This window comes from Geotrypetes seraphini, chromosome 9 (assembly GCF_902459505.1).
Source record: "Geotrypetes seraphini chromosome 9, aGeoSer1.1, whole genome shotgun sequence".
NCBI classification, from domain to species: Eukaryota; Metazoa; Chordata; class Amphibia; order Gymnophiona; family Dermophiidae; genus Geotrypetes; species Geotrypetes seraphini.
The window spans coordinates 18,371,059-18,397,797 of record NC_047092.1 but is presented as its reverse complement, the minus strand read 5'-3'; the positions used below and the strand labels follow the sequence as shown (position 1 = coordinate 18,397,797).

The 26,739-nt window shown below is 45.2% G+C and overlaps 1 protein-coding gene across 1 annotated transcript in view; it reads right to left on the bottom strand.

Moving 5' to 3' along the window:
* The window catches only part of SND1 (staphylococcal nuclease and tudor domain containing 1), a 1,352,488-nt gene that overhangs the window by 47,805 nt on the left and 1,277,944 nt on the right, over positions 1-26,739 (bottom strand). The window contains exons 21-22 of the mRNA XM_033959404.1: positions 20,018-20,131; positions 16,880-17,083 (exon numbers count right to left, since the gene is read on the bottom strand). Of these exons, the coding sequence (XP_033815295.1) occupies positions 16,880-17,083; positions 20,018-20,131 (318 nt within the window). The remainder of the gene's footprint in view (positions 1-16,879; positions 17,084-20,017; positions 20,132-26,739) is intronic.

Sequence of the window (26,739 nt, the reverse complement as noted above, 5' to 3'; positions counted from 1 at the left end):
CAAGGTCGATGTAGTCACTTTAAAAAAGCCCAACGTAAAAGCTACTTTCCCTGCTATTATTTTATCAAAATGTATTAGAGACTGTTGAGATATTCAACTTAAGCACAGCTAGGCACTGTGCAAGCTCTGTGTCACCGTTTTATCAATGCACTTTGCATTCCTTACTAGTCCAGCATTGCAACCCACACGTAGGTCCTTCAGGGAAACTGATTGATATGAACAAGGAGAGAGGTGCAACGTGAGCGGAGTGCACGGAAGTCATGCGTGATGATTTCCTAATGAGAGCTGGACAGAAAGGACCTAAGACAGAAGCGTTCGTGATGGCTCACTAATCAGGGAGGGCGCAGTGGTTAGAGCTACAACCTTAGCTCCCCAAAGTAGTGGGTTCATATCCCCATACTGTTCCTTATGACTTTGGGCAAGTCATTGCCCCAGGTACATTAGATAGAGTGTAAGCCCACTGGGACAAATAGGGAAAAATTATTGAGCATCTGAATGCAAACCACTTACTGGTCGTTTTACTAAGGCGCGGTAGCCATTTTTGCATGCATTAAATGTTAAGGCGTGCTAACGCACCCATAGGATATAATGGACGTGTTAGTATTTAGTGTATGCCAAGACGCCTTAGTAAAAGGACCCCTAAATGGACTGGAGGAGGAGTTAGAGCACCAGGCTGACAACTAGGGAAGCTGGTTCAAATCCTCTGGATACTCCTTGTGATCTTGGGCAAGCAACGTAACTCTCCATTGCCTTAGGTACAAATGTACTTTAGTGAGCCCTCCGGAGACAAATAGCTAGTGTGCTGGAATCTAATTCACTTTGAGCTACACTTCTCCCTCTGGATTCACTGTGACAAGGGATTAACAAAACCGCAAATACAGAAAAACTGCAAATAACTTTTTCATATGTGATTCACTGTTTTCTATTAAAAACCATTGTGAATATGGTGAAACCGCGAATAACATGGTGGGAGACCTGGCCTGTTCCTGAAGGAGAGGCAAAACATGGTGAAGAAAGTGCCGGGAATCGGTGATTTTCTCCTTAAATGCTTGGAATCAGCGATTTCTTTATGCAAGCTGATGTAATTTGGGGTGGGGGAGGAGCCAGCAAGCTAAAAACCGTGAATAAGCGAAACCGCGAATATGGAGGGAGAAGTGTACTGCTAAAAAAGGTATGAGCTAAAATCATAATGCATGAATAAACAAACGGGATAAGTGAAGAGTGAGACTGGGCCTGATTGTTTCCTGATGATTAATGGAAAGGAAGAGATGAAATTGTGCAAGGGGGAAAAAAAAAATCAGACATCCAGTAGCAGAGCCAGACCTGTCGCTGCCACAACACATCCTGCCATCTTGCCTCCTTTCCTTCTGCCCCTGGATCTGCTACCCTTCTCCTGCCTACGGTCCAGCAATTCCCCCTCCCGCTGTACCTCAGCTGCGACGTGCATCCACTATTTGTGCAGGCCCCGCTACAAACATAAGCTTAATTTATAGATCCTTTTTTATTTATAAGATTTTCAATTTTACATACAAGCATTGCTTTTTGCTACTTGCTACAGATCTAGAAATTACTTGCAATATAACATAGAAAGGAAATAGTTAGCTAACTCTTATTTAGCCCACAAATATGAGGATCAGGAAAAGAAATAAATTTCCAATCAGAAATAACTTAAGGTCACGGTATTAGATTCCCGTTCTACAGCCAGATGGAAGGTCATAAGAACATAAGCAGTGCCTCTGCTGGGTCAGACCAGAGGTCCATCACGCCCAGCAGTCTGCTCATGCGGCGGCTCATCAGGTCCAGGACCTGTGTAGTAATCCTCTATCTATACCCTTCTATCCCTTTTTCCTTCAGAAAATTATCTAATCCCTTCTTGAACCCCAAAACTGTACTCTGTCCTATCACTCCCTCTGGAAGCGCATTCCAGGTGTCCACCGCCCTTTGGGTGAAGAAGAACTTCCTAGCATTGGTTCTGAATCTGCCCCTTCTTAATTTTTCCGAATGCCCTCTCGTTCTTGTAGTTTTCGGAAGTTTGAAGAATCTGTCCCTCTCCACTTTCTCTATGCCCTTCATGATCTTGTAAGTCTCTATCATGTCCCCTCTAAGCCTCCGCTTTTCTAGGGAAAAGAGCTCCAGTTTTTCTAATCTTTCAGCATATGAAAGGTTTTCCATCACTAGACCATACATCACTAGACATGGTTACCAGCCTTTTTTTTGATCCAATAAATTCTAAAAGTTGTTTAGGCTCAAAGAAAAGAAAATTCTTATCTTGATAAGATATATAACACTTTGCAGGAAATTTAACAAGAAACGTAGCCCCCAGAGCCAGAATTATGGTATTGGATTCTCTTTATTGTGGTCTTCAAACTGGGTTAGGAAGTATTGTTAGTAAGGGGGTAAACTGATTTATTTCTTTTGCATTAGGTTTTCTTTTTCCTTTCCAGTTTTTCTGTACAATTAGTCCGTTAAATGTTGCTCGATCCTTATTTCAAATGCATATATTTCTTCTTTTTAAAAAATTTATATTTTGCATTTGCACGTGTGGTTATTTTAGAATCTTTTAAAGTCCATACTTTTAAACTGCACCTGGTTTTCTCCTTAGCTGTACCTGTTTCCGAGCACAGCCACATTGGCCAAAGTGCCCAAGTGACATCACACACTAGAGAATGAAAACGGGATGGGTATCCATGGTTAATTGCAAGGCAGGGACAAACTTCTTGAGACTAGTATGAATAGGTAAAATCTTAACACATCTTAGACAATTGGCAACTGAATTTAATGATTAAAAAACTGCAGAGGCTGCTTTTGGAGTTAAATGAACTACTGTTAAGTGGCATCATGTTGATCTGTAACGTACTTCCATCATGTGCCCAGCGGCTCAAGCATCTTACTGTTACTTGCACAGATGAATTCATCGCTGCTGGCATCAAGCAAAATTTCCATCATTTAATAGACATTTATTTTTCCATTCATCCACTACACAATTTAGGTTCTCGTCTATTCCCTCGTGTGAAAGGTGAGATCCTGCTTTCATCATTCTCACTTCGCCGTCCTTGTTCAATCCACCATCCTCTCTAGACTGGACTACTGCAACTCTATCTATATAAGCCTAACTAAGAAAAACCTCCATAGACTTCAGCTAATTCAGAATGCCACGGCTAAGCTTATTTTCGCAAAAGGCAAGTTCGATCATGTCTCCCCACTCCTCTCCAAGCTTCACTGGCTCTCAGTATACTCCAGAGTCCTCTTTAAATGTGTCTGCTTAGCCTTCAAGATCCTACATGGCGTCCTTCCTCCCGTTATCCCACTCTTTTGGAATTCCTCAAAACCACACTCCATCAGACCCTCCCAAAAACTGAAACTATCATTCCCCTCTATAAAAGGTATATCCCGCGCAGGAAAACTTGGAACATCTCTCCCCTTTAGAACCACAGAACTCTGGAACAACCTCTCATCCCCACTCAGAAACTCAAGCTCCTTCCAATCCTTCCGCAAACACTTGAAAACTTGGCTCTTTGCAAAAATCTAATCACCTCCCATTCTCCAGTATTCTGTCCCTCTCTATCCTCTTAGCCCCTCTCCTTTACCCTTCATTGTAGTTCCTTTACTCTTAATTCTGTAAACCGTGCCGAGCTCTGCGCTTGTGGAAATGGCGCGGTATACAAACCTAAGGTTTAGTTTAGTTTAGAAAGACATTCCATTTACCTTCCCAGATGAAGTAAATACATAGGCAAATGCATCTTTGAGAAGGTTGTACCAAAACCAGATCGAAACGGAAAGCTCTATTTGTGATTTATAAGCAGTTGTTCAGAATATTGTCCCTTTCTATACTTTAATAAAAAGATTTAAATATAAAATTATAAGTGTTCAAGGCTTGTGCAAATGAGGAAGGTCTGTAGGGACGGGGACAGAGCCTGCAGGGATGGGGCAGGGACAAACTTTGTCCCCATGGCATTCTTTATCACACACTAGCATCTTATTGGCTGGTGCACAAGTATGTGATAGCAGGATAGGTTGGAGATGAGATCTGGAACAATTAGTGTGCACCACGGTATTTTAGAACAGTGGGCAGATGGTTTGTTTTAGCGAGATATGAGGTGCCATGCTAAAATGGTCTAACTTTGAAAAACATTTCTCTGCTCCATTTCACCTTATGTAAAAACAGGTTCAAAGACAGTAACACGGAAGACAAAGGCACGCGCCGACAACTGAGCGCAAGACGGAGGCGCACACCGAAGAAAAAGACTGTTTTTAGGGGCTGCGACGGGGGGTTTTGTTGGGGAGCCCCCCCACTTTACTTAATACATATCGCGGTGGCGTTGGGGGTTTGTAACCCCCCACATTTTAGTGAAAACGTAACTTTTTCCCTAAAAACAGGGAAAAAGTTAAGTTTTCAGTAAAATGTGGGGGGTTACAACCCCCCAAACCCCCCACAACGCGGCGCAATCTGTATTAAGTAAAGTGGGGGGGGGTTCCCCTCCCACACCCCCAGTCGTAGCCCCTAAAAACAGTCTTTTTCTGCGCCTCTGCGCTGCGCTCAGTTGTCTGCTCGCGCCTTTGTCCCGGCGCGCTTTTGACCTGACACCGTAAAAGCAGCTATGAGCTCTGCTAGCTAGTTGATCCAGAGTACCTGCAATTTAAGAACGGTGAAAACCGACGTATGACAGTATATTTGTTTTAAGCTCTACGCAAGATGTTGGAGAACTTATGCTATGCAGTATTATAACAGGTACTTGGAAACAATATCCCGGCAATCATAGTATCACTCTGGCCATGATCTGAAAGAAGCTGGCTCCTTATGCAGACTTATATTCCTGATGCATGTGTCAAGGTCACAGCCTTGACCTTGAAAAGACAGGCCGCACAAACAAAGAGGCAAAGCCCAGCAGAAGCCAACTCTTCGACCTGCCCTTCCTGCCGATATCCTCAACTGCCCTCCCAGGACCACTTTATCCTGGTCTCTTCTCTCCTTGTGTCTGCCCTGCCAAGCAACTAACAGCTGCATCTCTTGTCAAAGATCATTTCTACAAATTTTTGTTCACATTAGCCGTACATCCCACAGACAAGAGCCGATATATTAAACACAGAGGCATCTTCTCTTTTCTAACCCATTGCTCACTGTTCCCTCTTTGAGGAAATAAATGTGCACATCTTGCAGGTTTTTGTGTTGTTGTTTTTTTTTACATTGTCCCATCTCCCCTCCTGCATAGGAGAGTAGTAACACAGTGCTTGGTAGAGGTTGCAGCTTGCTTCACAGCTATATCCAAAGCTGCCTGGCAAAATGGAAGATGATTAAAAAAAAATAAATAAAATAAGATCTATTACTGAACGTAGGGAGAGGGGAGACATGATCGAAACATTTAAGTACCTCACGGGACGTGTCGAAGTGGAAGATGATATTTTCTTTCTTAAGGGACCCTCGGCCACAAGAGGGCACCCGCTCAAACTCAGGGGCGGAAAATTTCATGGCGACACCAGAAAGTATTTCTTCACAGAGAGAGTGGTTGATCATTGGAACAAGCTTCCAGTGCAGGTGATCGAGGCAGACAGCGTGCCAGACTTTAAGAATAAATGGGATACCCATGTGGGATCCCTACGAGGGTCAAGATAAGGAAATTGGGTCATTAGGGCATAGACAGGGGGTGGGTAAGCAGAGTGGGCAGACTTGATGGGCTGTAGCCCTTTTCTGCTGTCATCTTCTATGTTTCTATGATGTTGTCAATTTTCTCAATGGACAAAGTAAACAGTGACCCAGTAAGGCTATTCTTATGTTCTTAAGACGATGAACAAATTGTGAGCATTGCAGGACCACCTCACAAAACTGGTGGACTAAGCGTTAAAGGGCAAATTCTATAAAAAGCGCCCAAAAGTTAGGTGCCAAATTAGGCACTGTTCAGCGCAATTCAAGCAAAATTGGGTGCTGTTTACTGAATCCCGCTGAGCGGCACCTATTTTGGGGTCGCCCAATAAATAGGCCAGCTCTAGGCCCAACTAAAAGTTAGGCTCCTATATGAGCGCTTAAGCACGCTTAAGAGCAGCGATTCTGCAATAAGGCGCCTAACACGTAGCCATGGCCCAACGTGCAGAGCGCTTATTTTTTTGAAGGCCGCCTAAATTTTTAGCGGCGTCTTATTGCTGAATCGCTCTTTCTTGATAGGCGCCTAAGTTTCAATTATTGCTGATTAAAAAGCTTAATTGAGCTTGTTAATCGATTTAGATTAACAAGCTCTATCTATATGGGCGCCTCCGAAATAGGTGCCTAACATTAAGCACCGATTACAGAATTTGGGCCTTAGTAGTAGATGAAATTTCGTGTCAACAAATGAAAAGTGATGCAGATCCATGGTGAGACCTCATCTTGAATATTGTGTTCAATTCTGGAGACCACATTATCAAAAAGATGTGCGGAGAATCGAGGAATGACCACCAGGATGGTCTTGGGACTCAAGAACCTCCCATATGAGGAAAGACTGAATAAACTGCAACTATACTCGCTCGAGGAACGTAGAGAGAGGGGGGGACATGATTGAGACTTTTAAATATATCACGGGTCGCATCGAGGTGGAAGACGATATCTTCTTTCTTAAAGGACCTTCAACCACAAGAGGTCATCCGCTGAAAATCAAAGGCGGGCAATTTCATGGCGACGCCAGGAAGTATTTCTTCACCGAAAGGGTGGTCGATCATTGCAATGAACTTCCATTGCAGGTGATTAACGCCAGCAGCGTGCTCGATTTAAAAAAGAAATGGGATATGTATGTGGGATCTCTAGCGGGGTGAAGTCTGGGGGTGGGTCATTAGCGTGGGCAGACTTGATGGGCTACAGCCCTTTTCTGCCGTCATATTCTATGTTTCTATGCACTATAGGAAAAATAATCCTAGCTCCAGGTACACAAGGTTGAGTTCAGCAACGGAAGTTATTACCCCCCAAAAAAAGGATCTGTGTATTACTATGGAAGATACGATGAAATCCCGTGTACCATGGTGGTTCCCCCAAAAATAAAATAAAAAGCAAATACAATACGAGACACTAGGAAAGGAATAGAAAATAATATATAGAATATCATTATGCCTTTGAATGAATCCTCTAATCCTTGGCACTGATATAATTACAATTCTGAATGCACTTCAGCGCTATTCAATACTGTTATACATTTCTCACTTCACACCAGGGATCCTCAGAATGCCACCCTGATTACTCCTCACTGATTCCCCTTTTTTTGGTGTGTACTATTTAAATCAGGGGTGTCCAACCTACGGCCCCGGTCGAGGGCGATGCTGTGTTTTCCTCTGCTGCCCCCCGGGTGTTTACTGTCTTGCTGCAGCGTTTGTGCGGCCCCAGAAAATTTTTTTTCCGGCCAAAACGTTGGACGCCCCCGATTTAAATCTTTTACGCAATATTTTGTCATATATAAATGTATATTTCTTCAAAACCACTTCTTCAATCATGTAGGCCCTCTTTTACTAAGGTGCGCTAACTGATTTAGCGCACGCTAAACGCTAACGCGTGCATGTTAGTCTAAGGACGCATTAGTGGTTAGTGCACCTTAGTAAAATAGGGGGTTAGTTTAAAGTTATCAAAAATAAGAAAATTTAGCCCCCTCCGATGTGTTTCATTCTTCGTCAGGGTCGGGGATACTGTGAGTGCAGAATTTATAAGCAACTCGCTTAGTCCTTTTGAAATTACCGCCGAGGCTATCCCCGACTCACAGTCGCTTGTTTTTGGATCGGCTGGCCCAGTCGCTGTTCCTGAAATTGTTTTGTGAATCGCGTCCTTCCCACTTTGCATGCCGTCCCCCCTCATTTGCATGCGCGGATCGGATCGGATGATGATCGGCACAGAGGTTAGTGAATCGGATCGGAGGAAAATCGGGTCGGTACACGATCGGTGGTCTTAGTGAATCTAGCCCATAGTCATTACACAATGGTGATAGTCAGCGGCTGGACTTGGGTTCCGTGAATGTCAGGTTCTGGAAGGGATTTTTAAGCATAGCTAGCAGCTGAGGACGGTCACGCAGAGGTGAGGTGGCCAACTGGCTCCAGACTCACCCAAAAGGGTTGACTTGGTCCTGGATTTACCCCATTGCATCTGCGGAAGCTGATGGAAGGTGCGGACCCATCACTTGGAGTCAGGTTGGTGCTGGCCATGGAGCTTAGGCACATGTCTCTCTGCGTGCGCCGCTGTCCGACTCGGAAGACATCTACGCTGGCAGGCGCTGCCTCCTCCAATCACGCTGTGCAGGGTAGGAGCGATGTTTGCGATCTCAAGCCTCGCCCCGCTTCCTGATTGGCTGCCGTCGCGAGAACTGACGGTGGCCAATCAGGGAGTGGGGCGAGGCTTGAGATCACAAACATCGCTCCTGCCCTGTACAGCGTGATTGGAGAAGGCAGCTGTCCAGGAGGTATTTACTGGCAGGGAGGGCGGCGAGGGAGATATTTAAGGGGGGGGGATGTAGAGACCAACCCGATGTACAGTACAGGCCGATGTAGGTAGATTAGATTGGTCAAAATCCCTCAGTAAAGAACGTAGTTAAAATATCGCTCAGCTTTTCTCTAGATATTTTCAGGGCCTGTACCATTCAGCAGTAACAGCATCTTAAGTAGATTACATTACATTACATTAGTGATTTCTATTCCGCTTGTACCTTGCGGTTCAAAGTGGATTACATTGGAATAGAGCTGGACATTTCCAGGAGGGTGCATTATATTGAAAAATTGCTGGTACAGGTTACGTATTGAGGATTCAGGTTACATTACATTGGAAAATATCAGGCTTCATTACATTGGTAGATAGTTGGTTACAGGTTACATATTGAGGTTTTCAGGATATACAGTGGTACCTTGGATTACGAGCATAATCCGTTCCAGGAGCATGCTCGTAATCCAAAATGCTCGTTTATTAAAGCGAGTTTCCCCATAGGAAATAATGGAAACTCGCTTTGATAGGTTCCCGCCCTCCACCCCCCCCCCCTCTCGAGGCCAGCAGTGCTGTCCCCCCCCCCCCACGAGAACCGGCATTGATCCCCCCGAAGGTGCGGAGGCTACACTGAAGTAAGAAGAGGGTTCGGGTGGGTTGGGGGACCTCAGGTCGCGGCGGGGGGGGGGGTGCCCGATGGTGGCGGGGGGGTGCCGGATCGCAGGGGGAGGGTGCCGGTTAGTGGGGGGGAGGCGCTCGCAAATCGAGGTGCGCTCGGTTTCCGAGACGCCAATTTTGCGAATGTTTTGCTCGTCTTGCAAAACACTCGCAAACCGGTGCACTTGTAAACCGAGGTACCACTGTATTACCCTAGAAGATATTATGTTTTAGGTTGATTAATTGGGTTTCAGGTTACTTTTTGGGCCGTTGAAGAGATGGTACCAGAGGAGTGGGCAATACATGGGAAATTACAGAGGGGATAGGAAGAGGGGGAGATTAAGTTGACTGAATATACTTTTTGAATAGTAGTGTTTTGATTTCTTTTCGGAATGCTTTGAGGTCAGATGTTGTGGTTAACAGTTTGGAGATGGAGGGTTCAAGTTTTGCTGCTTGCGTTGCTAGGAGGTTATCATATAGTTTTTTGCGATGAGTACCTTTGAGTGGTGGGTAGGAGAATGGGGTCTGAGTTCTCCCAGTTCTTGGGTGGAAGGTTTTGGTTTAGGCAATTGTTTAGGTAAGTAGGTGCAGTACCGTGTATTACTTTGAAGGGTAGACAGTATAGTTTGAATTGAATTCTAGCTCGAATCGGTAGCCAGTGTGAGTCTAGGTAGGCATTGGTGATGTGGTCAAATTTTCCGAGTGAATAGATGAGGGTAGAAGCCATGGATAGCTATCGAGAATCCACAGCAGTGCACCAGTTCTCAAAACCTGAAAGATGGCACTATACGGAGCACGTGGATCACATGTTAAGGGGAGTTCAGATGAAATGGAGGCTGCTTAAGGCGATGTAGAAGTGGAAGGGACAAACCAATCAAGAGCAGTGCGGTAACTATGCAAAGCCTAGTTAATTGTATCTTTATGGTAACCCACCTGTATCCCTTACACTGACAAAATGCACCTTGATAGTAAACCACTTGTATTGTAACCCACTTGCATCCCATGTACTGACTAAATGTATCTTTATTGTAAACCGTTTCTATCCCATGTACTGTCAAATGTATCTTTATTGTAAACCGCTTCGAACTTCACGGTATAGCGGTATATAAGAAATAAATTATTATTATTATTATTATTCTATATCGGTTCACAGTCATTCGCGTGTGGGACAAAGCCTCGCCGACATTTGAGCCCAGACAATTGGGCGCAAGACTCTAGCGCGCCGCCGGAAAAGTTAATTTTAAAGAGCTCCGACAGGGGGTGTGAGTTTACTTAATAGTGTTCGTGCTGCTGTTGGGGGGAGGTTTGGGGGGTTGGGACCCCCCATTATAGAGGAAACTTAACTTTTCCCCGATTTTTTAGGAAAAAGTTAAGTTTTCTGTATAACGTGAGGGTTGCACCCCCCACGCTCCCCTCCCCAACGGCAGCGCGAACAGTATTAAGTAAAGTGGGGGGGTACCCCACATCCCCATCGGAGCTCTTTAAAATTAACTTTTACAGCGACACGCTGGAGTCTTGTGCGCAATTGTCTGTGCCAAATGTCGGCGCACCTTTGTCTGGCGCGGTTTTGTCCCGTCACCTCTATATCAGGCCTATAGCATTTACAGAGCAGAAAATACTACATTGCACTTTGAAGTGAAAGGCGTTTTGCGCTGGGATTTCTGCCACAGTTTTGCTAATGCACAAAAGTGAGTGCTATGTTGTGTTTACTGGACATCTCTATCTAAACGATAAGGAGAAGACTTCAGCAGGTCCCCAAATATCAGTGGATCATCTGTCAAACACAATTTGCTTTACAAAAAAAGTTATATATACTGGATGTCAGCATGATGTGGACGTGTCAGAATAAACACTGACCTGAATCAGAGGGAGCATTGTAAGACATGATGGCTGCATTATCACCTCCTCCTCCTATCTCTGCAAAGCGACATATCGCTAGGTGATAGAATGCAAGCGGCGCCCTTCGTGGCATATCATCCTCTCACTATGCTGGGGCCTGCTCAGGATGCAGAGATTACAGCCAGAGGCCTGGAGAATCAATCTTCCAGAGGTGCTACAGTGAAAGTGTCTGGGCCAGAGCGGCAACTTCCAGTTTGAAATACATAGCCCCCCCAAAAAAAAAATTAAATATTTTCCACCTTGCTTTCCTGAGAATTAAACCGATGCTATAGTCGGCGGGGAATGGGAGGAGGGGTGCGAGCGAAAGGATCACCCAGCAGCCAAAGTGCTCAGCACCTGCAAATACTCCTCGAGCCCCAGGCTGGCAATCATAGCACAATGTATTAAAAAGCAGGACGCTGGAAATCAAAGGCATAATTTCCAAACTCCTTAACATTATAAATAAAACATGCAGAGCGGCATGAAAAATCCATTACTATGAAAAGAACAAACAAAGCAAATAACGGAGGAGAACAAAATATGCAAACTAGCTGCTGCATTTATAACTTGATATAACACCCCACGATGTGGAGTGATTTATGGACTGTACATTAAAACTGGGCTCGTTTGGGGAGTGCAACATTCTAACGAGACCAGAATTCTTCTTACCACATTCAGTATTTGCTTTAGATTTCCTTGGCTTAATGCGCAGTCTGTACAAGAATCAGGCCCAGTCTGAGATAATTGGAAACAGCAGAGCTCAATTTGCACAGGAACAACACGGGGGAAGCCGCTGCCTGCCCTGGGTCAGAAGCATGGAACATTGCTACTCTTTGGGATTCTAGAATCTTGCTACTCTTTGGAGATTCCACATGGAACATTGCTACTCTTTGGGGTTCCGGAATCTTGCTTCCTCTGAGATAATGGAACGTTGCTACTCTTTGGGATTCTAGAATTTTGCTACTCTTTGGGGATTCCGCATGGAACGTTGCTACTCTTTGGGATTCCGGAATCTTACTTCCTCTGAGATAATGGAACGTTGCTACTCTTTGGGATTCTAGAATCTTGCTACTCTTTGGTGATTCCACATGGAATGTTGCTATTCTTTGGGATTCTAGAATCTTGCTACCCTTTGGGGATTCCGCATGGAACGTTGCTACTCTTTAATTTAATTTAATTCTTATATACCGCTAATAACCATGAGGTTTCTAAGCGGTTTACAAAAATGATGCATTAAAAGATATAATAAATAAAAATAAATAAGATAGAGTACTTGGAAATTCCCTAACTATCCCTAAGGCTCACCATCTAACTAAAGTACCTGAAGAAACAATTTATGAAAAGTAAAGATAAAAATATAAAGATAGAGGAAGAGATAGAGATAGAAATGAATAAATAAGTTAAAGATAGAATTAAAATAATAATTAAAGTAAATAAAAATAGAGATAAAAATAAGTATAGTGTCTCATCTTGAAAGAGCCCATGGAGCTGAGGATGTCCAGAGATAATGTAATGTCGCTACTCTTTGGGGATTCAGCATGGAACATTACTACTCTTTGGGGTTCCGGAATCTTGCTTCCTCTGAGATAATGGAATGTCACTACTCTTTGGGATTCTGCATGGAACGTTGCTACTCTTTGGGATTCCGGAATCTTGCTTCCTCTGAGATAATGGAATGTTGCTACTATTTGGAATTCTAGAATCTTGCTACTCTTGGGGGATTCTGCATGGAATGTTGCTACTCTTTGGGATTCTAGAATCGTGCTACTCTTTGGGGATTCCGCATGGAATATTGCTACTCTTTGGGGTTCCGGAATCTTGCTTCCTCTGAGATAATGGAATGTTGCTACTCTTTCAGGTTTGGCCAGGTACTAGTGACCTGGATTGGCCACCGTGAGAACGGGCTACTGGGCTTGATGGACCATTGGCCTATTCTTATGTTCCTATGTTCTAACTGATTCAGCACGGGCAGAGGGATAAATACCTTTCTACACCTAAATTCATTCATGCCCACAAAAGACACACACACACAACCTTTTCACTAAACAAATACAGCGCAAAGGCAGTAATGCTTCCCTAGGGTTACCAGACATCTGGATTTACCCGGACATGTCCTCTTTTCAGAGGGCATGTCCAGGCGTCCGGACGGCGCTTTGTCCAGTTTTGAAAAGCTTCTTCTATGGGAGCGTGTAGGGAGGGCATTCACACGCACGCGCGGATGTCCTCCCAACGAGAACAGGTTGAGGGGGCTGGCGCGTGACGTGAGCGTAACGGGGCTAGGCGGGCCTGGGGGCAGGGCTATGGGCCTGGATTTTATTTAACTAAAATCTGATAACCCTATGCTTCCCTCACACCCACTGACCCACCACAGAAGAAGTACGGCACAGGCAGCAGAAGCAGTACAACCATCTCAAAAGAGAACGGGTACAGTTCTCATGCAGCAAAAGTGCACGCTTCCCTCTCACACATAGTGTAAAACAGCTACACTAGTAACTGTGCAAGACCCTTCACACGCGCTGTCCCAAGCTGCGATGCAATTTCCACAGTACCGTAACTAAAGCGCGCCGACAATCCCGCGCCACCTTAAAACAGTTCCTGTTAGCACTCTGAGGGTGTGTGTGTGGGGGGGGGGACTAAACTTACAAGTGCGGGGGTGCGGGGGAGGGAACCCCCCATTACTTCACAGTTTAAACTGCCGCTTTCCTCCATTTTGGGGGTATTCAGCAGTTTTCAGTGTAGTGATCCCCCCCTCCCACACCCTCAGAGTGCTAACAGGAACTGTTCTAAGGCACAGCGCATAAGTCCTGCGCAGGATTGTCAGCGTGCTTTTGACCGGTCACCACTTCCCACTGACTCTCTGAAAGGTCCTCTGACACATCAGGCATTTACTTGCTCTGGTCGCCTTTGGCCCTTCTCAGTTTTCAAGTTCTGCCAGTGAAAAATTATATATCCATGTGCTGATCACCTAACATCAAGCAGCATTGGGGGGGAAGGGAGGGGCCCTAGTGGTTAGAGCTGCTGCCTCAGCACCCTGATGTTCTGAGTTTGATCTCAGCCTGCTCCCTGTGACCCTGAGCAAGTCACTTACCGTAACCCCAGGTACCTGATTACTATTCAATGAACTACAAACCGTTTTGGGTGAATCTCTTCAAGAAAAAGCAGTTAATAAATCTACAATAAATAATTAAATGTGCATTCTCGGTCACACCGAGATGAAATGTTCCTGGGCGTGCACTCACATGCAGAAATAATCGTGTTGGCAAACCTTTGCCAATGCCTTTTCAGAAAAACTCCCCTAATATTTTGTTTCACCTACATCAACTTTTATTTCTTTTGAACCTTAAATTTTACAATATAAATTCCCCACGGCAACAAACAAGGTCGACAGGACCCAAACGTTCATTGCAGGCGGTTGTACCCAGATGCCATGCCATATCACCATTTGTTCCCAGCCTTCCATTCTGAGTCTCACCCAGTCCGGTATGCCCAATATCCCTCTGGTGCTGGATCATTTTCAAACATTAAATGATGGTTACCTCCCAAATGCATATGACCAAAAACTACTGGGCCCTTCAATCACCCCACTCCCCCCAGATGTGTACAATGCCAACTAGTGCTGCCCGATTCAGGAAAAAAAAATTTGATTAGATTCGATTCAACCTATTGAATTGGTTTTTCAATTAGATTTCCCCACCACCCCAGGGTCCACCATCTCTCCCTTTCTTTTTTTCAACTACCCTCCTATCCAGTATCTCTATCCCCCCTCCACACCATCCCTTGTGTCCAACTTCTCTCCCTTTCTGTTCCTTCCCTTCCTAAATCCCATTGTCCATCATCTCTCTCCCTCTCCTCTATTTTTAGACCCATTATTTCTTCCCCCCCAAAGTCCGGCATATGCACGTCTCTGAAACCCCCCTTCCCTCCCTCCCTCCGTGTACTTCTACACCAGGGCCCCCTTCCCTGAAGGTCTGTTCCCCCCGAAGGCCTGCAGCCCACCCCTTTGAAGACCTGTCCCTCCCTTGAAGGTTTGTCCCCCCCCTTAAAGGCTTGCCTGTCCCGCTGAAGGCCTATGTCACCATCCCTGGCCTGTCCCCCCTTTGAAGGCCTGTTCCCCCCTTAAAGGCCTGCCCCCCCTTGAAGGCCTGCACCCCTTTGAAGGCCTGTCCCACCCCGAAGGACTGCGCACCTTCCCCCCCAGGGAAAGCCTCCGTGTTCCCCCTGGCCTCCCTGCACCGTTTACCTTATAAGTGAAGCCTGCAGAGCAGATCACGGTTATAGCGTCTTTGCAAATTGCTTTGAGCTGTTTCCTCTGCTGCAGTCCCGCCCCTCCTCTGACGTCAGAGGCAGGATCGCAGCGGAGGAAACAGTCTCGAAGCAGTTTGCAAAGACGCTAGTACCGCGATCTGCTCTGCAGGCTTCACCTATAAGGTAAATGGTGCGGGGAAGGCAGGGGGGAAGCTGGACGCCAAGATGGGAAATCGGACGCCGGGTGGGAGGGAAGCTGACAACAGCACTTCCCGACTGACCCTCCCTCCTCGCCCTCCAAAGCAGGTGCAGCAGCGGCCGGCCAGCAAGAGCAGCGCTGCCGCTCTTGCTTTAGGGGGCGAGGGTCCGAATTGGGAAGCCGATTTTTTGGTGTTTTAAATCGATTCACCCGAAGTGAATCGGTGAACTGATTCGAATCATGAATCGGGCAGCACTAATGCCAACCCCCTTCTCCTCCTCTTGCCTCCCCCCTCATCGTGCTTTCACATTGGCATGAGTGCAGCATAGACCCCTTTCTGACAGACCATTTAACGAAATACAGTGTTCCCCCCCAAATTCGCGGTTTGTGGACTCACTCATTCACGGTCTGCTCCGACCGCCTCTTCCTGTAGTAAGGTTGGGCTACACCAATCAGGAGCTGCGTGTCAAAGCAGCTCCTGCTTGGTGTAGACTGACTTTACTACAGGAAGAGGCGGTCGGAGCAGACCACGAGTGATTTTCTTCACCCGCCGGCGCTCCAGCTGCTCTCTCCTGCCTTTTGAAAGGCGAAAAACCGCATTTGCAGATTTTCAAAATTTGCGGGGGTTCCTGAAACGGAAACCCCGCGAATTTCGGGGCGTACTGTACTTGCGTTCCCTGCTCTTATATAGTATTCCAACACATTTGATCCCTCCACTCATTTTCAACCCCTTGCCACAAATACCAGTAATCTCACCAAATGAATCCCTCCTCCTTATTTTACTCTGTATCTTCTAGCTGCCCCTAAAAGACATATGCTAGGACAGACTGGGCAACACTATCCCTGTAGGTGACCTCATTTTCGTCATCACCCTATCTCAAAACTTTCAAGTAACTTCACACTGCCAGCGTAGGAGCAGGTACATGCAGACATACACTTCTCCCTCTGTATTCGCGGTTTCAGCATTCATGGTTTCGATTATTCACGGTTTTTAGCTTGCTGGTTCCTCCCACCAAATTACATCAGCTTGCATAGAAAAATCGCTGATTCTAAGCATTTACAGAGAAAATCGCTGATTCCCAGCACTTTCTTCACCGTGTTTTGCCTCTCCTTCAGGAATAGGCCAGGTCTCCCTCCATGTTATTCGCAGTTTCACCATATTCCCGATAGTTTTGAATAGAAAACAGCGAATAACATATGAAAAAGTTATTCACGGTTTTTCTGTATTTGCGATTTTGTTAATCCCCCTGTCACAGCGAATACAGAGGGAGAAGTGTACAAGGTACATACAAACATATGCACATACTTTTACCTTGAAAACTGGTGCAGCGTATACAGATCAAAATTATACGCAACCTTTGGCTTGATGTGGACAGTTCTAAAATACAGCATGAGGGTAATTTTCAGAGTCCCACTTATCACCAGATCTCCTCCGGCAGTCCCTAGCCTCCAGCACTGTGGACCCAAGAAGACATCTAACTCACCACTTTCTGGAACTGCTTCTCCTTACGCACATCCACCATCATAAGGCCTTCCTTCACGAGCCCCAGCCCTACATCGTTCTTGGAATCTGCAAACTGCAAGGTGACGTGAGAGCAGCCAGTTCCTGCGTACTCCACATTTAGCAGACACTGGGTATTCTGAATGTCCCGTACAACACTATCTACTGCATCAGCCCGTGCATCATCCTGCCAGCAAAAACACAATTAAAAAAAACAAGACAACTTAATGCCACCCTCATACAAACATCCTTACTTCTTTCCTCACCTAGGTCTCACCATATTCTGCCCTTTTCCATTCTATCCAGTTTTCAACAAGGAATTGCCTTTCACTAGGAATAATTAAGAGGGCCATAACTAGGGATGGGAGAAAGAAGCAGCCCTTTGGGAGAAAGAAGCATCCCTTTGGGAGAGGAAACTTGACTGAAATGCAAGAATGAACTGATAGTGAATAAGAGCCAGGAAGAGCACAGAGTACTTGGGACCTGGGTTGGCCACTGTTAGAAACAGGACGCTGGGCTTGATGGACTTTCAGTCTGTCCCAGTACGACAATTCTTACGTGAGCCAAGTACAAGACAATCAAGCCATTGTGACCTCACTGGCGAGGTTGGCTCTTAGGCATTGGTGGAATGAGACATTATGACATCATAATCTCAGCTCTGGGTTTCTGACAGGTACAGTAAAACCTTGGTTTACGAGCATAATTCCTTCAAAAAACATGCTTCTAATCCAAACCACTCGTATATCAAAGCAAATTTCCTCATAAGAGTTAATGGAAACTCAGACCTACTTGTATTGCAAGAACTCACTCGTTTAGAACAGTCGCTACACTCCTGCAGCGCAAGAGAACCACCATCGGCTCAGTTGTGATGATGTGACGCGAGTATACTGTACGTACTCGTATTGCATGACATTGCTTGTATATCAAGTTAAAAATTTAATAAAATATTTTGCTTGCCTTGCAAAACACTTGCAAGCCAAGTTACTTGCAATCCAAGGTTTTACTGTACTTGGGACCTGGGTTGGCCACTGTTGGAAACATGAGCCTGGGCTTGATTGATCTTCGGTCTGTCCCAGTATGGCAGCTCTTAAGTTCTCATAACCTCTAGTCTGTGGAATGGAAGGAAAGCAAAGGGAGAGAGAGAAAGAGGAGAAGGGCTTAGAGTGGAGGGGTAAAGGGTCATTTTAACGTGTGGGGCATCCTGTATCCCCACTTCGATCTTGTGCAATGAACTAGCGTGCCCAAAGCAAAGTTGAAAGTGTAATTTGATTATAAGGTTGTCCGTTCTAGGCTTACTTTGCTGTCTTTTCTTTTTTTGTCTCCAGCTTGCAAATAGGTTGGAAACGGTCCTCAAAGACTGAGGATCTCAACACTTATGCACAGCTGTCACAACATTCGTTCTCTAAGTAACAGGAGCTGAATTCAATACGCATTCGATGCTGGAATACGGAGGAATTTTGTTGTCATGCTTAATGAGTTGCAACTTGGGTTGAACAGGATGTATGAAAGATAAAATTACAAAAAGATCTCTAGTTACGGCTCTACTAGTTTCTCTCTCGCTGTCTCCAGCGTAAATAAATGCAGTGATATAAAATAAAAACCTTAAATCCACAAAAACAAAAGAAGCTGAAAACAATGTCCTTTAAATTGCAAAAACCAGGAAATCATCTGTGTTGGTCTCCACCAATGCCCACCTGAGGGAGGTGGTGGAGACAAAAACAGGGATGGAATTATCCCTAATTATATAAAATGAATGGTATAAAAAAAACCCAAAACTTAAATGGCTGCATGTATGTTGATGTGCTAAGCAGTCCTTAGACTGCGACTCTGGCTGTGAGAAACTAAGGCCGGTGCCGGGCAGACTTCTAGAATCTACGTTCCGCATATGACAAGAAGGATTAGGATAGGCTGGAGTGGACTTTGACGATAGCTCCAGTAGTTGGAATGTTAAGGACAGTGTCAGGCGGACATCTTTGCCATTTCTGGGACACAGGCCGTAGAAAGACCAGGAACAACTATTTTATATCACATTCACTGTTGAGGAGCCTAGTGGTAAGACCCCTTGCCTCATAGTAAATGAGGGCAGATAAAGACCCGATAGGTACATCCAGTCTGCCCAACCGTACACGCTCTATAAATGAATCATTTACAGTAATTTAAATGGTCCTTTTTCTTAGATATTTCTGGGCCAGAAACCCAGAGCTCTGCCTGGTAGCTTGCTTAGATTCCATCTACTGGAGTCTCCATCAAAGCTCACTCCAGCCCTTCTTAACCATCCCAGCCATCAAAGCCCTCCCCAGCCTGTCCTCAACTGAATGTCCATATGCGGGACACAAACCGTGTAAGTCTGCCCAGTACTGGCCTTAGTTCCTTCAGTGTATACCCATTATTTTCCGATTAGAGATCCTGCGTTCATCCCACGCTTGTTTGAACTCTGTCACCACCTCCCTTGGAAGCGCATTCCACGCATCAATCACCCTCTCCGTAAAGAATTTCTTAACATTAATCTTGAGTGTACCACCCCTCAACCTCAAATTTTGCCCTCTGGTTTTACCATTTTCCTTTCTCTGGAAAAGATTTTGTTTTATGTTACTACCTTTCAGTCTCCATGCCGTTCCCCCCGATCCTCCGCTCCCCTAGATTGTGAGCCCACCGGGACAGATAGGGAGAAATACCTAAGAGTACCTGAATGTAAACCACTTCGAACAGAAACAGTATATAAGAAATGTAAATGTAAAATAATGAGTGCAACTGTTCGTCAGACTGGACGGACCATTCAGGCCTATACGCCGTAATCTACTATGTTACTGGATTTGGAAGAGTTGGGTATTACTGTATCAAGCAGGTGGGGCTTTGACTGGCAATTCAAAAACAGCTGAACTATACACCTCTGTCTTTAGTCAGTTAAACCACTGGCCATACACACTCAGGCTTTTTCCCCCATTCTGTATGTCAAGAAAAAAAATCTTAGTAAATCCAGCTTTATTTTGGCATGAAAACAGATTAGAAAAAAAATAAAAAAAATACCAAGCCCTTTCCATACATCCTAGAATAGAACAGAAGGCCAGACCTCGGGCTTACTGCAGGTCACGGAGATACACATTCCCGGTCATAGACTTACATCGTGCGGCACCTGAATGAAGGCAAACGCATGTTCCACAGCTTGTGCCGAGAGCGTACGGATGCTGAAGGATGGTGGAAGTGTGCCCAGGCGGGTGGACGGCAGAACCTCCCTCTGTACAGAGAGAAAACAAGAGTTGAGAAAGGTCTGCAGTGATTATACAGTAGGGAATGTGAGAGCATCCAGCAGAGGAGAGATCACAAGCTAGTCGAGTTACTTTTAACACACCTCTTAATTCGGCAGGACATTTCCTCCTCTTCCTCTTGGGTTTTAGCTCCACCACATTTCCTAGTTTAGTCAAAGTACCCCCCCCAGACCAGCCTTAGCAGTGACGATCTTCCAGCCGAGAGGCAGAGACACTGCTTAGGAATCACCGGGGTACGATATCTGGATGCTCCCACACTTTGCTTTTATATACAAATCACACTATTAATTCAATATTTTTTTTTTTTTTAATGTAACCAGGCAGTTACTGCTTTACCTATTAATGGAAGTGATTTCTCGGTAGGGAGGTGAGGCTGAATTCTGCCATGTACGATGCTTGAACAAGAATATTTCTTTCAATTTGTTTTACTAACGTAAGAACTGGAAAAAAATACATTATGAACAGTCTAAGGCCTGATCCTTCTCCCCCTCCCTTGCAAAATTCATCATGCCATCTACCCTCAGTGAAGAGATTCCATCAGCACGGGGATTTGCTACCTTTAATAGACAGCATATTTTTTTAAAGATAATCATGTCTTCTATGCCCGTATTGTGACAACTAACTGAAAAAGACTTAATGAAGATCTGGGTTTCCTATCAAATTATGAACCATAATGTTCTATTGTTTCATCACCTTCTGATCACCATCTCCTCATTAATCACCCCCTCCCACCTTTCCCCTTGAGAGCGTCATTGGAATGCTTGAATATTTCACTTATATTCTGCTGTTGCCATCTTTTGCTCATACTATCTTGACCAGAGTAAGGGCACTTTGGTTTCCAAAAGCTTGTCAAAAATGTATTAAGTGAGAAGATTACATCATATCTTGTTATTGATCTGTTTTTGTTAAAAAAAATAATAATAAATTTTAAATTATCTTTAAAATGCCATAGCTACCACACTACTTTATTCATAATAAAACAAGACATCGGTTTCCGGAACACAGATTATCAATGTCCCTTAATTTAGAGCTCTGAATTTCGGTGTCTGCTCTGGACATTTGACTTTGTGTGCCTTTACTGGGAAAGCGACATAGGAAGGTCAGTAGGGCTAATGGGAGCTGGCGGCTGTGATCAGGGAGCTGCAGAGGACAGAGCAGTATAAATGGGGTCAAAGTTTGGGCAACAGTAGCACCCGCCATTTTGAAACTAGGGCAACGCGTGGGGCATTTAACAGAGGAAATCACTACTATGATGTTTATTGAAAGCTTCTCTACCTCTACCGCTGCTAATGACTGGGGGGGGGGAGGGGAGGTGTCAATTCAGAGACTGATAAGGACCAGCATAAGAGCTTTCTGATGGATGAAGATTAGGGATATAAAACTGTCAAGAATGTGCAACAGTAGCCTAAGCCAGGGTTCAAATCCCTCTGCTGCATCACTGATGATGTCATCAGTAAAGCGGTACACAGAAGGCCCCGACGAGAGAAGGCTGCGAAGCAGCTTGTTTAGAGTGCTGCCGGCCTGACGCGGCTCTGGAGGGAGGTATGTAGGGCTCACGGTCGGCGGGGTTCAGATGGGAGGGAAGGATGGAGGGTCAGCAGGGGTTCGGCTGTGCGGCGGGTGCGGATGCTCAAGGGATCTTCTGCATGAGGGGTGGGAGGGAGGGACGGAAGGATAGAAGCTGGGCAAGAGTTCTGCTGCACAGGGGGTTGGGAGAGATAGAAAGAGGCTCTTGATTCGGCCTCTCTGTCAAATTTAAGAACCCATTGTGGCCCACGAGTCAAAAAGTGCCCACCCCTGGCTTAGACCATAAGTCCTTTGGGGCAGGGAGATAACTCATGCAACCAAAAGTAACTCACCTTGAACTCAGACTTGGACTTTAGAAGTATTATGCCATTGGTTCCCAAACCTCACCTGCATGCAAATCTCTCAAGAACATTCATTGTGGATATCCTGAAAACCTGACCGGCTGGGGGGCCTCCAGGACCCGGTTGAGGAACCCAGGTTTTCCATAGCCAACATTCACCCCCCCAGGTTTGCAGAAATGTACGCCTGTCCTAGCTGCAATATGAATTGCTTTAAGAGAATTGCTTTTGGTCATATTGTGGCCTTAGCAGGATTAAATATTTCAGTTCCTCCACCTGTCTTCCCTTGCCTTTCAGTTTATTACTGCTTCAAGAGACAAGAGGGATGTGCTAGTTGTTCGCAAAGGTGCCTCCTGAAATCTGTATGCAAAGCACAAATGTGACATCAGCAGGCCTTAGTGGCTCATCTCTCTGGGTTTCAGTCACACAATGATGGCATTAAGGTGCTCCAGAGGATGCTCGGCCGGGGCAGTAAAAACATACTGCATAACTTTTTATTGCTTGAGCAAACATCTGTGCACTATTCCCTTCCATATACATCTTCCACTTTGGCAATACTACTACTGTGAGCTAAATCTAAATAAATCTATAAAGGACCAGCTATCACTTTAGTTGAGCAATCTGACAAACCCAGTTTGCTAAACTGAAATGGCATGGTAACAGGGAGAGAAACCCCCCCCCAATCTAGACACATCCTGCAGTCTTCAAAAAGCCAAGATTAGCAGGCCACATTCCTACACAGGTATGGGCACTTACCGCAGCCCCTAATAAGTAGCGTATTTGCCCGCTCCTAGTTAAGAGCTAGGACACGCTACCTAAGCCACACTTATTGGCAGAATATGTGTAAATTCTGACTCGGGGGCTGTACAGGGTGCAAGGGAGGCAGGGGCTCCAAAGCTGCCTTCCTTGCTCGACTGCGACACAGTGGGCAGGATAGGTGTTTTAGGGCAGTGTTCTTCAAACTTTTGACACCTATAGACCGGCAAAAATAAAAGAATTATTTTGTGGACTGGCATCGGTCCGCGGACTGGCGGTTGAAGAACACTGGGCTAAGTCGTGGGCCAGGCCCCACCCATCTCTACCCAATCTCCACCCCCCATAATAGTACTAATTGTAACACTATTTTTTCCATTCATTTTTCACAGATACACAATATAATCTTATTAACAACACATAATGGTTAACCACAAAATTAAACTACACAAAGCACACTGACAGCAGATGTAAATTCTCAAAATTGACATAATTCAATCACTAATTTCAAAAATAAAATCAATCCCCCCTACCTTTGTTGTCTCCCTCCCTCCATGCTATGCCTTATCTTCTGGCCTGCTCCCGCCTGGCCATTTTATGCCACCTCCTATGTTATCTTCAGGCCGGCTCCCTCTTCCTCACTGATGAAGTGCACAAACCTACGGGCAACGGTTCCTAGCGCGTCCCGCACCTCCTCTGGAAGCCTTCCCTCTGACATTGCGACATCAGAGAGAAGGCTTCCGGTTCAGGCGCAGAACGCGCGTAGGAGTCACTGCCCGTGGCTTTGTGCATTGAATCGGTGAGGAAGAGGGAGCCGGCTCGAAGATAACGCCGCATCGATCGCACCGTGGACCGGCGGTTGAAGAACACTGTTTTGGGCCTGATGCACGTGCCGGCCCTGTGGACCGGCAGGAAATTTCTGTGGACCGGCACCGGTCCACGGACCGGTGGTTGAAGGACACCGTTCTAGGGAGTGTGTATCACACGGGGCACACTTCTGGCTCAGAATAGTCCTGTTCTGACTGCAGCAACCTTGATTCCCCAAATTAAAGCCCCTGCACTGACGAATACAGCAATTCCAGCAAAGATGAGTAGAAAACGTATGGATTCTGCCCCAGAAGGCACTAACTTCAGTGCATTTGACCAATTTAGTCTTGATAACTCTCTCTCTTTAAATCTCATGCTGAAAGGTTTCTGGCTCAGCCAAGCAACTATCTCACAGTCAGGCAAGTTGTCCTTAAATTAAAAAAAAAAAAAAGGGACTTCAGTAGCTGACCAATGCGCCAAAGTAAAACAAACTCCACAACTTAGGCACTGAATTTGCATTTCTGGCCATTCCTTTTCTCTCCGCTATTCTAAGGCATATTTCTCTTGGCGCCTTCTACCGTGTTTTACCGAAAATAAGACAAGGTCTTAAATTAATTTGGGGTCCAAAAAAACGCACTAGGGCTTATTTTCAGGGATGTCTTATTTTTTTCATAGAAACATAGAAAACATGATGGCAGATAAAGGCCAAATGGCCCATCTAGTCTGCCCATCCACAGTAACCATTATCTCTTTCTCTCTTTAAGAGATCCTACATGTCTATCCCAGGCCCTCATATACAATCATCTCTCCCTTCCTCTCTTCCACCCTAATTCTTCCCCTTTCCTTTCTTCCCTCTCCCCCCCCACACCTTGTGCAGCATCTTTCTATCCCTCCCTCCCTTTCTATCCATCCTCCCTATGCAGCAGAACCCCACCGACCCTCTCACCCATCCCGTTGTGCAGCATCTATCTATCCATCCCTCCCATGTCATCAGTGAAGCAGCAGAGAGAAGGCCCTGGCGGGGAAGGCTGCAAAGTGGCCCATTCAGAGCGCTACCGCTGTTTTTGGATGTCTCGGAGATATGTCAGTCTCACGGTGGAGGGTCGATGGGGTCCTGCTGCACAGGGGGATGGGAGCCCAGAAATAGTGGAAGCCTGGATGGAGTCAGGGAATATCAGGGTCATTTGGGGGAGAGGGCTTCAGGGTCAATCTTAACTAGGACTTAAAATAGGAGCGTTTTCATTTACAGAAATTAGATAGTTCTAAGTCTAACAGATGCTGGCACTGTCATCTTGATGTGGGGACACTGAATCACCTGCTGTACTATTGTCACTTGATACTTAAATTCTGTAAATCCATTTGGGGTCAAATTATTACGATATTGGAAGTTCCATTATCATTGTCATATGATATAATATTGCTTGGAACGGTATTATTCCCTCAAGACCACTCAATGCAAACCAGAATAAATTGTTTCTCATCATGACAGGAATGGCTATGCAGCTGATACTGAAAAATTGGGATAATTTAAATTATAGTTTTTGGTGGGAATCCTTATGCCAGGTTTATAAGTTTGAAAATATTAATTCGTTACAGTCGGGACACCATAGTAAATTCAAGGAAATTTGGAGCCCATTAAAAAAAAATATTGCAAGATTTAAATATTAATTATTAACATTATATCCCTTTGATTCATGAAAGATTGTTGTACACATCTAGGTGGGGCGGGTGGGAGGGTCAGGGAGGGGGGGGATCTAAGTATTTATATACTATTTGTTTGATAAGAGTGCAGTATATTATATTATTTGATTGTTAATCTGTTGCACTATGTATTGGATTTCACAAATGAATAAAGAATTAAAAAATAAAAATAAAAAAATCATGCTATGGCTTATTTTCGGGGAGACACAGTAATAACTTAGCCTTAGCTAGGGGCAAGTCTCTCTCAACAGCAGCTCTGCCACACATCTCACATGAGTCTCTTTGCCTCGGTGCCTTCCTCCACTCACATCATTCTCCCAGCCTTTGATTTCTAACTTTAGTTTCACCTGTTCAAATGTATTGATTTAATGCATTACATCTTCTATTCTGAATCTAAACTGTTTGGGGACTATGTCTACAGGAAACATGCTATATAAAATACAAATGAGCAGTAAAGGTATTATTCCCTTGTGCAAATAGCATTCGATAATATACTTCTTTTTCCTGTATTTTAAATAAGAAACTTCACCTTTTCGAGAATTCTTTTTATACAGCGTTAGGAAATGTTCTGCTGTTCCCACAGAGGCGTGATCATAGATGCATGGATAAAGGAAAGCATTACCGTAAGGATGTGCTGAGACTGGAGTCAGTCCAGAGAATGGCCACCCAGATGGTCTCGGGACTCAAAGATCTCCCATACGAGGAGCGGCTAAAGAAGTTACAGCTCTACTCACTCGAGGAACGCAGAGAGAGGGGAGACATGATCAAGACATTCAAGTATCTCACGGGTCGCATCGAGGTGGAAGAAGATATCTTCTTTTTCAAGGGTCCCGCGGCAACAAGGGGGCATCTGTGGAAAATCAGGGGCGGGAAACTGCACGGGGACACGAGGAAATTCTTTTTCACTGAAAGGGTAGTTGATCGCTGGAATAATCTTCCACTTCAGGTCATTGAGGCCAGCAGCGTGCCTGATTTTAAGGCCAAATGGGATAGACATGTGGGATCTATTCAAAGAGATAGGTAGGGGAGGGTCATTGGGGTGGGCAGACTAGATGGGCCGTGGCCCTTATCTGCCGTCTATTTCTATGTTTCTATCATAGTGGTTAAGGAGAAGTAGCCCACTGGATGCACCTAGCCCTGAGATGTGGAAGACCCGCCTCCAGTTTCCAGATTGGAAGTGGCAGCCTCTGCCTAGCAGTGATGCTTATCGGCGGGCTCATAAGTAAACTGACACTGGGGTAATGGAGGGAACCATAGCCCCTGCCTCCCAACTGACTGGGCTCGATGGAGAGGACCGGAGAGAACTCCAGGTAACTGCCAATAAAGCTGCGTGGTTTCATAGTCGGTTAGGGCAGATGTCATTTAGGGCTCCTTTTACAATGGTAAGTTAGGGCCTTAATGCGCGGAATAGCCGCTACCGCCTCCTTTTAAGCAGGCGGTAATTTTTTGGC